This window comes from Lutra lutra, chromosome 1 (assembly GCF_902655055.1).
Source record: "Lutra lutra chromosome 1, mLutLut1.2, whole genome shotgun sequence".
In the NCBI taxonomy this organism is placed as follows: domain Eukaryota; kingdom Metazoa; phylum Chordata; class Mammalia; order Carnivora; family Mustelidae; genus Lutra; species Lutra lutra.
This window is the reverse complement of record NC_062278.1, coordinates 70,459,659-70,473,525: the sequence shown is the minus strand read 5'-3', so window position 1 is coordinate 70,473,525 and position 13,867 is coordinate 70,459,659. Positions and strand designations below refer to the sequence as shown.

The 13,867-nt window shown below is 34.6% G+C and overlaps 1 protein-coding gene across 3 annotated transcripts in view; it reads right to left on the bottom strand.

The window, feature by feature from the left end:
* Nucleotides 1–13,867, bottom strand: part of U2SURP (U2 snRNP associated SURP domain containing) — a 55,385-nt gene that overhangs the window by 16,575 nt on the left and 24,943 nt on the right. For all 3 annotated transcript variants that reach the window (XM_047727030.1, XM_047727037.1, XM_047727047.1), the window contains 10 exons: nucleotides 12,224–12,328; nucleotides 10,848–10,914; nucleotides 10,610–10,773; nucleotides 9,251–9,413; nucleotides 8,764–8,843; nucleotides 7,797–7,884; nucleotides 6,691–6,813; nucleotides 2,054–2,210; nucleotides 1,239–1,334; nucleotides 423–489 (listed from right to left, as the gene is read on the bottom strand). In XM_047727030.1, the coding sequence (XP_047582986.1) occupies nucleotides 423–489; nucleotides 1,239–1,334; nucleotides 2,054–2,210; nucleotides 6,691–6,813; nucleotides 7,797–7,884; nucleotides 8,764–8,843; nucleotides 9,251–9,413; nucleotides 10,610–10,773; nucleotides 10,848–10,914; nucleotides 12,224–12,328 (1,110 nt within the window). The remainder of the gene's footprint in view (nucleotides 1–422; nucleotides 490–1,238; nucleotides 1,335–2,053; nucleotides 2,211–6,690; nucleotides 6,814–7,796; nucleotides 7,885–8,763; nucleotides 8,844–9,250; nucleotides 9,414–10,609; nucleotides 10,774–10,847; nucleotides 10,915–12,223; nucleotides 12,329–13,867) is intronic.

The following is a 13,867-nucleotide window of genomic DNA, read 5'->3' as shown; positions in this document are numbered from 1 at the left end:
TGACATGCTTACATATAAATAACAGAATGGCCACAATGCAATGCTTAGCAATGTACAATTCAAATAAAAAGCAGCATAACTTTCCCATTCACATTTTTAAAATCACTTTTTGTGGAGTCAAAACAATACCTGATGACAAAGATTTGAAATAAATGCAGTTGACCATTTAGTAACTACCAACTGAGAATATATATACCTACCATAGAAAAATCAACTCAGAAACAAAGTGAAACCAGATCCATCAAGACCAGAAGCCAAAAGCTCTTCACTCACTGGAAAAACAATGACAACTAAAAATGATCCTCTCAACAAGTTTAAGAGTGAAGTTGTCCTCTTCACGATTATTTCAAGCATATCTCTTAATTAAAAAGGGAGCATATATGCAATAAGAAACTAAGTATGTTTGAAACTTAGATTCTTACTTTTGATTTTCTTCTTCTTCTGATTCTTCATGCTGGTCAAATAACTCCCACTTAGAAGTTGTTACAGCTGAGTGGAAGGGAAAAAAAAAGGGTGTAATTCCAAAAGGTAAATTAGCATTTTTGCAGTATCACAGAAGGCCAAAATTGAAAAGTTTTAGAATTGAAACTTTAGAATTGAAAGTTTATATTACAGAAGCATTAGAATTGGAAATTTATATAAGTTTGTAAAAAGTTATTTACAATTATCTATTCTTTGAATAGCCTTTTCTATGTGCTAAATTTATTTCTTTCCCCACACCTAGGCTATAATTTTATTCAAATTCATGAAGTGACAAATAAGGTTATCATTCTTATTTCTGTGCTAGGTGGTAACATTTATTTCATTAGAACCTACAAATATTAACAATTACAGATATAAATACTAAGGACACATGTCCAAAGTAAGTATGAAAAGCAGGTCTACTGCAACTAATAAGTCAAGCATTACAGGAAGATCAAAGCCTGGTTTCTCTAAAGTGACCTCTAAATAGATTTCTAAGTAGGTATTACCTCCCATCTACATTTTCTATTGAAATGCCTTAACTGAAAGGTTTTAGTGATTTCTCTTGATTACTCCCAAAGCATCCAAACTAAAAGATTTAAGAAAATTGTAACAGCAACCATAATGAAAACTAGACCACTAGACATAAAATAAATAACTGTGGGTCTTAAGGTTGAAACATTATAAAATACAAAAAACAAAACCAAAAACCCACACACTAATAATTTTAAGTACTCCCATTTTTTACACCTAATATTTATTGTACTTTTACTCACCCTGTGCTTCCAATTCAGATTCATCTACAGCTTCCCATTTTGATGGAGCAACTTTAAATATGGGCTCATTCTTCTTTGAGTCTTCAGTTGCATCCACTATTGAAGAAAGATAAGCCATTAACCCTGACGACTAAGGGATGACTAAGTAGTTCATGAGCATTCACTATATTACTGAAAAGTAAAATAAGGCCACACATGGACTAATAATGCTAGTGTCAAGAAATATGACTAATGACCTCTGCACCTGAGGTCCAAATTTTGAACATGTTATGTGTCAATTCAGAATATACAAGTTATTATGATTTCAAGCAAATGGGGAAGTTGTGGCATAAACAAAAAATCTTTATTATCTCTACCTAATTAGTGTTTAAACTATACAATTCCTACACTGTTCAATCTTTCATGTAATTCAAATGTACTAAAGACTGTGTACACTTCCTATTTCCAAAAATGATTTTAGGCAACTAGGAAAACTGAACCCATAAACTATGAACAAAAAGAGAACTGAAGAAACAAGGAATCTGGGATGAAATAAAACTGAGCACAAGATTTTGCCTACAGTTTTCCTGACAGTTAAGATAAAAAGAGAAACTTACTAATACTATACGATGTTGACTATCCCAACAAAAAGAAATGTGACAAGAAAACTTCTTTTCTTGACAGGGTCAAATGTATTATTGGGTATTTGAATTTTGAAAAGTCAGAAATAAGAAACAGAAAAAAATAATGGCAACTTAAACTTCATCGACATGTGTGGAAATTAAAGAGTTTTGGAATCCAACTTATTAGATCATCAGTTTGAAATCTGAACTTACAAGGCACTCCATCAAGATCATCATCAAGGCTCTTTATAGGGACCCCATCAAGATCATCAATGGGAGTAGCATCAATAGGAATTCCATCCACATCTTCTAGAGGTGCACCATCAAGCTCTTCCTCAATGGGGGCACCATCAAGGTCATCTGGTACATCCTACAGAAACATACACACTATTGTAACATTTTCCTTTGCTTACTAGTCATATTGCTATAAGATTAATTTGCAATATAAGGAAGCTGAGAGGCAACATGGGGTTTTGGGGGGTAGGAAAAGAATAAATGAAACAAGATGGGATCGGGAGGGAGACAAACCATAACAGACTCTTAATCTCACAAAACAAACTGAGGGTTGTGGTGGGGGGGGGTAGGGAGAGGGTGGTTGGGTTATGGACACTGGGAAAGGTATGTGCTATGGTGAGTGCTGTGAAGTGTGTAAACCTGGCAATTCACAAACCTGTACCCCTGGGGCTAATAATACATTATATGTTAATAAAAAATTTTTTTTAAAAAGATTAATTTGCAATCCAATACAAACCAACCAGCTGGATACCAACATTCCCAGGTACAAAGTGAGAACATATCTAGGATATGATTTATCCTCCTGACAAAGAAGCAGTCATTCTTTCATTATTTATGAAATATCTATCAAGTGTTTACTGAAACCAGGTACACCATGTAAGGGACTGACATACAATGATGAACAAAAATGAGTTTGTTCCCTTGGTTGTTCCTATAATAGGGCTTACTAGAATATTTTTTGCGGGGGCGGGTGGGGAGAGGCAGGCATATATATAATCACAATATGCAAAGAACCACTATGGTGACTGCTACAACAAAGAAGTATATCATACTATTCAAGTGTGTGATAAGTATGTTTCACCTAAAGAGGTCTGAGAAGGCTCAATGGGGTTATGCTCAACTGACATCTGAAGGATCTCAGATAAACAGGAGATGTTTCAGAGAAAGGGAGGAAAATTTACAAAGGTCTATGGTAGAAGGAAACATATATAAGAAACTGAAATGAGGACCATGTGCTTGGAATAGGGGGGCCAATTAGGAGGATCTTACAGGAGTGAAAGTGAAAATACAATTGGATTAGGATGATAGAAATGAATATAAAGGATTCACGAAATACTGAGGACGTGAAAAGCCAACAAAATCACGATGAACAGAATCTGCTACCATTGTGGTACATCTCTTCATGTACATATTTATTTATATAGCTACTTTAATAAAATTAAATTGTGCTGTATAAAATGCTCTACCACTTTTTTCTACTAATACATTATCTATCTTTTCATGTCATTAAATAAAACACCAGTCGTTAGACATCAATACATGGAGACCAAATGAAAATTAAAAAAAAAAAAAAGTCCAAAATCTTTAGGACATAGCAAAGACAGTTTGAAGAGGGAAGTTTGTATCAATATAGACCTACCTCAAAAAAACAAGAAAAGTCTCAAATATACTATCTAACCTTACATGTGAAAGAATTGGAAAAAGAAAAACAAAGCCCAAAGCTAGTAGAAGAAATAATAAAGATGAGTAGAAATAAAACAGAAACAAAAAGAAAAATTTTAAAAATCAATTAAACCAAGTGCCAGTTCTTAGAAAAGATAAACAAAACTGATAAACCTTTAGCTACTCATCTAGAAAAAAGAAAGGATTCAAATAAATAAAATCAGAAATGAAGCAGGAGAAGTAACAACCAACACCAAAGAAATCAAAGCATTGTAAGATGAAAAATCATCTGCCAACAAACTGGACAACAGAGAAGAAATGGATAACTTCCTAGAAACATACAACCTTCCAAAACTGGAATTAGCAATCAAAAGCCTCCAAATAAACAAAAGTCTAGGGCCAGGTGGCTTTTCAGGTGATTTTAAACTACAGATGCAATGTAATCTCTATCAAAAAACCAACAGCATCGGGACACCTGGGTGGCTCAATTGGTTGGGCTGCTGCCTTCGACTCGGGTCATGATCCCGGAGTCCTGGGATTGAGTCCCACATCCAGCTCCTTGCTCAGCTGGGAGCCTGCTTCTCCCTCTCCCTCTGCCTGCTGCTCCCCCTGCTTGTGCTCTCTCTCTGTGTCAAATAAATAAATAAAATCTTTAAAAAAAAAAAAAAACCAATAGCATTTTTCACAGAACTAGAATAATCCTAAAATTCGTATGGAACCACAAAAGACCTCAAATAGCCGCAGCAATATAAGAACAAGGTGGAGGTATCACAATCCCAGATTTCAAGATATACAAAGCTACAGTAATCAAATCAAGATGGTACTGGGGTGCCTGGGTTGCTCAGGCAGTTAAGCGTCTGACTGTAGGTTTTAGTTCAGGTTGTGATTGTGGGACTTAGCCTGGCCTCAGGCTCCATGCTCAACAGGGAGTCTGTTTGTCCCTCTCCCTTTGCTCCTCCCCCTGTTCATGCTCTTTGCTCTCTGAAATAAATTTTTAAAAATTTATTTAAAAAAAAGGAAGATGGTACTGGCACAAAAACAGATGCACAGATCAACAGAACAGGATAAATACCCAGAAGTAAACCCACACCTATACGGTCAATTAATCAATCAAAAAGGAGGCAAGAACATATAATGAGGAAAAGACAGTCTCTTCAACAAATGAACCTGAGAAAACTGAATAGCTACAATGCAAAAACACAACAAAACAAAACCGCTTTCGTACACCATACACAAAAGTCAACTCAAAATGGATTAAATACCTAAATTTAAGACCTGAAACCATGGAACACAGGCAGTAATCTCTGGGGCACCAGCCTTAGCAATGTATTTATGGATATGTCTCCCCAGGCAAGGGAAACAAAAGTGAAAATCAACTACTGGGACTATACCAAAACGAAGCTTTTGCACAGAAAAGGAAACTATCAACAAAACAAAGAGGCAAGCTACCAAAGGAAGATGATGTTTGCGAATGATATGCCCAATAAGGGGTTAATATCCAAAATATATAAAGAACTTATACAACTCAACACCAAAATAAAACAAATAATCTGATAAACAAATGGGTGAAGAAGCTGAGCACACATTTTTTCAAAAGACAACAGAGATTGCCAACAGACACATGAAAGGAGACTCAAAATCACTAATTATCAGGGAAATGCATATCAAAACCACAAGAAGATGTATCACCTCAAACCAGAATGGCTAGTATCAGAAAGAGAAGAAATAACAAGTGTTGGCAAGGATGTGGAGAAAAGGGAACCAGCATGTACTGTTTGTTGGTGAGAATGTAAAGTGGTGCAACCACTATGGAAGACAGTATGCAGATTCCTCAAAAAACTAAAAACAGAAATACTATATGGCCCAATAATTCCACTGGTGGGTATCTACCCAAATAAAACAAAAACACTACTTCAAAAAAATACATGCACCCTGATTTTTATTTCAGCCTTATTTATAATAATAGCCAAGATATGAAGATAACCCGAGTGTCTACTGATAGATGAATGGATCAGATGTGATGTACACACACATACACAAATCGTTGTCATCAAAAAGAATGGATTCTTGCCATTTATGACAACAGAGATGGACCTAGAGGGTATTATGCTAAATGAAATATATCAGAGAAAGACAGTATGATTTCACTTATACATGGAATCTAAAAACCAAAACAAACAGACCAAAAAAAAAAAAAAAAAAAAAAAATCAAAAACCCGACTCTTAAACACAGAGAACTGGTAGTTGTCAGAAGGGAGCAAAATAGGTGAAGAGGATTAAGATGTACAAACTCCTGTTACAAAGCAAATAAATCACAGAGATTTAAAAAAACAGCATGAGGGGCGCCTGGGTGGCTCAGTGGGTTAAAGCCTCTGCCTTCGGCTCAGGTCATGATCCCAGGGTCCTGGGATCGAGCCCCACATCGGGCTCTCTGCTCAGCAGGGAGCCTGCTTCCTCCTCTCTCTCTCTGCCTCTCTACCTACTTGTGATCTCTATCTGTCAAATGAATAAATTAAAAAATCTTTAAAAAATAAAAAAACAGCATAAGGAACATAGTCAACAATACTGTAATAACACTGTATGGTAACTATACTTATCATGGTGAGCATCAAATAATGCACAGAACTGCTGAATCACTATGCTATACACCTGAAACTAATAGAACACTGAATGTCAACTGCAATTTAAAAAAAAAAAAAAAAAAAATGGGGACGCCTGGGTGGCTCAGTTGGTTAAGCAGCTGCCTTCGGCTCAGGTCATGATCCCAGAGTCCTGGGATCGATTCCCACATCGGGCTCCTTGCTCGGCAGGGAGCCTGCTTCTCCTTCTGCCTCTGCCTGCCACTCTGTATGCCTGTGCTCGCTCTCTCTTCCTCTCTCTCTCTGATAAATAAATAAAATCTTAAAAAAATAATAAAAAATAAAAAAAAATGCAGGTATTAGGGGAAAGAAACCCAGTCACCCAGTTTTCACATAAGGTCACAAAACAGAATTCCTATTATACATCATTCCATCTCCCGGGCTCTAGCAATTCCAAATTCCAAAAATCCACAAGTTAGTGATAAACAGTAGGTATTTTTCATAAAGAAATGTTACATCCATAACATACCACACCCCCATAGCATCTCCAGAAATAAATTCTAAAATAATCACACAAAGACACTGAGTACATACCTCTGTTTCCTTTTCTTCAATAATATTTACAAGTCCTAAGAAAATATTTTGTAGTTTGATCAAAAATGGTTCTGGATAAATTGCCCAATCCTCCCATGCTCTGAAGCAGGTCATTACCCGTTGCTAAATAAGTAGGAAAGAGACAACAAATTATTAATTAGGAAAACACGTCTCAAACTTCATCTCATGAGAAGAGCCATGACAATTTGCTGAATTTCCTTTAAACCAACATCCTTGATAGAAAATAACTATATTTTTAAAAAATCACGAAGTCACCTTCTAACTAAATGGGAATAAAATCAGAAATAAATATAACGAGAAAGCAACAATAACTGTTTTGCTCCTGACCACCTAAGATCAATGTGCCCTACCACTAGTGGTAAAAGAGGCCCCATCTGGGAATAATAACTTAGAAATTTATTAAAATTGGTACTAAGGTAGTTCTGACCCAAATTCTTTTATGGTCCAATGATGTACTTTCCTGATTCTGGCTAAGACTTTTTCTCTGTTCCATCCCTAAGCTTTTCTATAAGCTCTGATTTATGGTCAAAATTTAAGGTCAAAAAATTTTTAAAAGGATTTGTTGAAATTCTCTAAATGGTGGGGTCATTAGGCATCTTCCCAGTCTAAAAATTTCATTAATAGAATTCTTCCTCTCATGAAAGTAGTATCTATTTATTCCATTATATGCAAGGTACTTTGTTTAGCTTTTCTTAACGTTGGTCCACAGCTAAGAGATTATAAAAAGTAACTGAAGGTATCTTCTAAACATGAATAACTAAAATTATGTTTCTACTCCAGCCTAATTATACATACCATTACAACACAAGTGATGTTCTGAATGGTTTTTTGTGAAAAAACTAGTATGTAAAACATTTAAATATAAGACTTCAAACTAAAACACCCAACAAAAGAACACTACATAACATATTTCAAGTTTTCAGGCTTTTTGGTACTGAAGATGAAATGGCAGTAAATTTTAAAGCAGTAATTTCTGAAAGATTCATGTTATGTCTTATACTTGTCCTATGTACTTTTCTAGCCCTCCAATGTGCTTGCCAGCCCCTACCACATTTCACACTAGGGAAAAAAAACAATAAACATACCTTAAAGTTTTCAGACTGTAAATGGCCTTGAATTGTACGATAGGTAGCATTGAGGTCTGAAAATATCTGACATAACTTTGTTTCAAAACTGAAATTCAAATAATACATATTTAACAGAGTTTATTTAAAAACCTCTATCTACTTCAGCATGCTATCCAATGAAAACCTCTCCTGAACTTAAAAAAAAAGTATAAATAAATTAATCAAGTAATTCTTTAAAAATAAAGAACTAGGTACCTAAACTCTTAAAACTGTAACTGAACTCTTTATTCTGAGTTATTCTCCTGCAAAGAATTAGTTTCCTCGATTAACAAGAAACTACATTTTGGATACTTTATGCTACCTAAACTGATCTCTTTATGCTAGGAAAAGTAACTTGTCCAAGACAAAAGAAAAAGAAAAAAAAAAAACCCTAATAACAGCTAAGGTTAGGATCCACATCTCCCAATTTTATTTCAGAATCAGCTCTTAGAGGAAAGTTTCCCTGATTCATAAAATAAACACCAAAAACAAACTCTGAAGAAGAATTATATATTAATTACAATACAGCAACATAATTTCCTATTGACTAGGAAAACAATCACTGTGAACTACAAAATGATCAAAAGAGAACACAGATTCTATAAACGGTTTATATTCTATCTTTGGTCTCTTCCCTTATGCTTGCCATTATTTCTATTGTTTCAGTTTATTTACTACACAAGTGGCTAAGTATGCAATAAAAATAAAGTTTTTTAACCCTTATTTGTTGTAATTTATCAAGAAACTGGTATGAAAACTTTCTAAACATTTAGCTTAAAGTGGTTTAATGAATGCAACCCAATTTTTTAGAAAATTCTATTAAACTAAGAAGAAATACAAATTATTTATCACTGAAACTATCAATTAACCAAAAAAATCCTCTTCTCTGAATTCCTTACCCTTAATGTTTTATTTCAGGAATATCATTTTACACTGTTATACTTACAATTTTCTATAATATGAAGCATTGGCAACTTTGGCTGAAGAATTATACAAAACATCAGAAACCAAATATAATCTGGCAATCTAGAATACCAAAAGATAACATAAGAGATTAAAAATGAAAACCAGTAGCAAATAATGTATCTAGAAAAAATTCCATATTGAAATTTTTTGCAATCAGTGGCATACAGCTAATGTTTAGCTATAATAATAACAACAGCTAATTACAAGAGTTAAGAAATTCAACATTACCAAAGCCACTACTTTGACAAGGATAAAATATGTTTCAACCTGTTGATAACCTGTGTACTGATTAACATAACAAGTTTCCCCAGACAGGAGGAAAATTAGACCGCATGGGAAAGATCTCTTCAGTCAAGTTCTTCATGCAAAAACAAAATTAAAAAACACCAATTTCAATAAAAAAGAAGTCAACTGTTATCTCTCTTTTACTTAAATAAATGTTCCAGAAAGAGAAATCATTCCCATACCTTTTTGGGGAGGGGTGTCTTTAAGATGGACAATGACTCAGTAATGCAATCCACTATTTCTTCGGCAGCTTCAGCATTATTAAGACAGAAAACCATTGCATCTCCAATATCATTTTTCCTTGGAGTTAACCCCCGCAGGATTTCTTCTAATTTGTCCCTCTGTCTGAATACAAATGTTTTTAACTTACAAACATTTACAGATAGAAACTTCAAATGTCATTATAGCTTCTGTTCACAAACTAATTTCTTTAAAACCCACTTGGATAAAATTCTCAAGACTAAATTGTATGAAGTCTGATTTCAAGAGTATTTGAGTGTCCTAGTCCTATTATCCCATTACAGTGGGGGCGGAGGGGAAGCCTTCATGTTTTTTACTCTCTTTTGAAGGAAGTCAGTTACTTTAGCACTTCTGCATCAGATCAGAAAAAGGCTAAAGCTGGTGGTGGCAAACTTTGCAAAGAATCAGATAGTAAATATTTTAGGCTTTGCAGGTCATACTGACTCGTAGTTACTTGACTCCACTGCTATTAACACCAAAACAGCCATAAACCACATATAAAAGGCAGTTGGGGGGGGCTGGAGGGGGGCGCAGAAGTGTAGAGCATGATTGTGATCCAATAAAACTACAAAAACAGGAGGCAGCCAGATTTAGCCTACAGACTGAGCTTGAAGACCTGGGCAAAAGTAATGATGAAAATACATCTTCAGAAGCAAATATGCTTCAAATATATACAGCTCTCCATTAGCAAAGGCTCTCACAAACAATGCACCAGTGCAACTAATACTAAAATTTAGACTACGAAGTGGAGTACATAATCCTACATGCCATGATCTTTTAGCCAATTTCTCCCCATGAGGTATACAGAACTTCCTTTTAATATTTAATAGTTATATCTGTTTCTGCTTCTTAAACCAGACTAACTTCACTGTACCCACACTGACTGAACACTAGTAAGTATGTTCACATGGTGGCCAACTCTTGGGGAAACACTGCATAATCAACCATCTGACGTCACAAAGCTCCACGGTAATTTTTTCCTCTTTAATGTTGCATTCTAATGCCAGAATTCTAAAGATCCCAAGATAATTTCTGTAAGAGTCACAAGTATTCCACTGCTAGAGAATCATTACTTAAGAGATTATCACTGTCTTTTATCTGCAGGAAGAGACAGAGGTCAACAGGACACATACTTACACTTGCCAAGATGTTTAAAATAACTAAACACATGTATTTTAAAAACAGTCACAAGAAAAAACATTTTATTTTAGGGTTAACACCTTAGTAATAAGATCACTAATTAACACAATTATTAAAGCAACTTTTCTTAATATGTAACAGGAAAAGAAAAAAATTCTTACTCTTCCTTAAGTGCTCCCTTTTTACTTGGCTCCTCTACAAAAGCTTCCGTTTCTTGCTCTTCTGACATCCCATGCAGGTATGGATTTAATGGTGGTGGCCTCCAAAAAGATCCATTTTTGAACATACGAAAATCTTCTGTCCGCCACTTAGTTGGGGAATCTCCCTAATAAATGTCCAGAATGTTATTAGGCAAAATACCTCAGAGTCAAAATTAACAAAATAATTGATTCCACTTGCCTGCAGAATAGAATAAAGCTTCCACCTATAGTAAACATGGGCTGGTGTCTGGTTTTCAAATAAGAACCTAAAACAAAACACACAAAAAAATAAATATATTCTTTAACAAAGAAGTGTCTTCAATTAAACATAAACAAATAAGAAATACTATTTGCCTACCTCATTTGAAATAAAACCAAAAGCAAAGATCACTGAAGAAAAATCCTCATCCACTGCCTTCTGCCATCAATCCTCTACCTCACCCTAGCCCCTACACTGCCTTTGTGACTGACATTAACACTCAGAAGGTATGTATGCATCTTATTGAGTCTTGCAATCAATTTTATTGAAAGCTTATAAGTCAGATATTATACCTGGCAATAGATTTTCCCAAGATAGACATTTCAAAAGCAGTGGTTTTTAAATGACTTAGTAGTGCTAAATGAATGTCTTAGACACCGTATCTGTTCAGAAGATAACCAATTTTCTACAAAGCTCTATTGTTCTACTATGAATGAGTCAGTGAAAAACATGAAGAGTAGTGTCTTCCTCCTAGAGACTGCTAAAAACAATATTATTTAAGTAGCCTAAATCAAAATCGGACAGAAAACTGACCCAAGTACATCTAGTCTAATTACTAAAACTTCCTTCTCATTCCATTGCAAAAACAACTCCATACTTTTAGAACTTTATTCTCCGAAATATTTTCAGCTCCAAAAAATAAATAAAAGTATTTCTTAAATGCAAACCTGAGGATAAAAAAATTGTGGTAAATACATGTAATGGAATATTATTCAGCTTTATTTTTTTTTTTTTTAAAGATTTTATTTATTTGTCAGAGAGAGAGAGGGGGAGAGAGCGAGCACAGGCAGACAGAGTGGCAGGCAGAGGCAGAGGGAGAAGCAGGCTCCCTGCTGAGCAAGGAGCCCGATGTGGGACTCGATCCCAGGACGCAGGGATCATGACCCGAGCTGAAGGCAGCTGCTTAACCAACTGAGCCACCCAGGCGTCCCTATTATTCAGCTTTAAAAGGTAAGGAAATTCTGACACACTCTTCAACATGGACGAACACTGAAGATACTATGTTAATTGAAATAAGCAAGTCTCAAAGTACTAAATGATTTCACTTATATGAGTAACTAGAGTAAACAAATTATAAGAGACAGAAAGTAGAATGGGGGCTACCAGAGGCTGGAGGACCCAGGGAATGGTGAGTTATTGTTCAAGGGGTACAATTTCAGTTAAGGGAGATGAGAAAATTTCTGGAGATAGACAATGGTGGTGATTTTCACAAAAATGTGAATGCACTTGATGCCACTCAACTATACCTGTTAAAATGGCAAAAACAGTACATTTTCTATTATATGTATATTTTACCACAATAAAAAAATGCACACCTGAACATAGGATTGTTGATTTCTCTGTTCATAATCATAGCTTCAAACATTGGCCCTTCACGTACAACAAACTCTATCATTCGGTGTATCAGGGCGAGCAAATTCCTACAACAACAACACAGTTAAAGAAAATGGATTCAGACCTACCACTATATAAAACTATACTTGACCTAAGTTACTATAATTGTGCAGAAAAAGATTATTCTGCTGACTAATACAAAATTTTATACCTGGAGCATATGTTAATGCCTTGTGCATTAAGAGGGAGTGGGTCAATGGGGATAAGGTAGTGGGAGGGGAAGGGAAGATGAAGGGAGGGAGGGAAACCACAACACAGCTTCATAGCAATAAAGATTTTTTTCTAAATGCCACTTAATATTATTTTCCAAATGCAAAACATTAAATTATGAATCACAACTAATTGGAAAGCTGCAAATATATAAAATGAGTAAACTTAGAGCTTACATGTTATCAAAGCCATCTAAAAACATACACACTATCTCAGTTTTAAAAGAAAATATTCCTAAACCAAGCACTTTTGTGGTGGTATTGAAATGTTATATACATTACTATAATTTAGAAAAATGCAAAACTATTTAACAAGTTTAAGGCCTGATTTAATAAAAAATCCATCCAACTCTTGTGCTTTTCTGGTACACATACAGCAGATGGAGTTTTTATTGAATCTGACCTTTAATGAGGCAACATCCCTTTGGATCACACTTCAAACTGGTTCACACAACTCATCACATGTATAATTCTGCCTGCGTACTATGACTCAATGAAGCAATTATATTGCCAAAGCCTTAAATGGAGTCCTCTTTCCAAAATATTCCAAAATAAGGGACATGGTGAGATGCCTCTCCCATTTTTCATAACAATTACTTTCCAATATTTAAGCCAAGAAGAAACCTGTAACTTTTTAGTACAGTCATTTTATTGGTTGGGCTCATAGAAAATCTTTATTTTTAAAATCTAGGTCCTAAAATCATGTGATTTAAACACTATTTTAGATACTGATTACAACATCAAGCAAAAAATGACTCAGCTTATTATAAGCTGCTTTTGATTTCTCACTTCACCAGTCCCCCAGCATATAGACTAGGCAAATAGCAATTGGGAAAAGCAAAAGGATATTGGCTCTTGGTACAAGGCACACACTAAATTACACCTTTAGCATTCCCAGCTCAAATTAAGTTCATGTAATTGCTAGAATATAAATAAATATATAGTTATAGAATAAGACATTGTTTTGGCTCTATAATGCCCTGCTTCAGAGTACATAAACAATAAAATAATTTATTTCATGGTCATTGTAGTTATTTTCTCCCATTTCAAACAAACCTACTTAAATGGACACTAAAATCTCTATATAGTGAAAAAAATTAATTTTTTTGACCTTCTTTAGGTCAAAAAAATTATATGAAAGTTTAAATCTTTAATATAGGGGAAACTATATATTTAAAACTATTAATTCAACCTCAAATTGTTAAAACAAAAAACCAAAAGCAACACTTAATTTTATACCTAAAAATTGCTTTTCTTTCACAGAAGTACTAATTATTCTGCAAATATGCAGTTCTTGTTACCAAATGACAATGTATTCTGAGCATCCATATAGTTAATGATACTATTCTGAGGGAA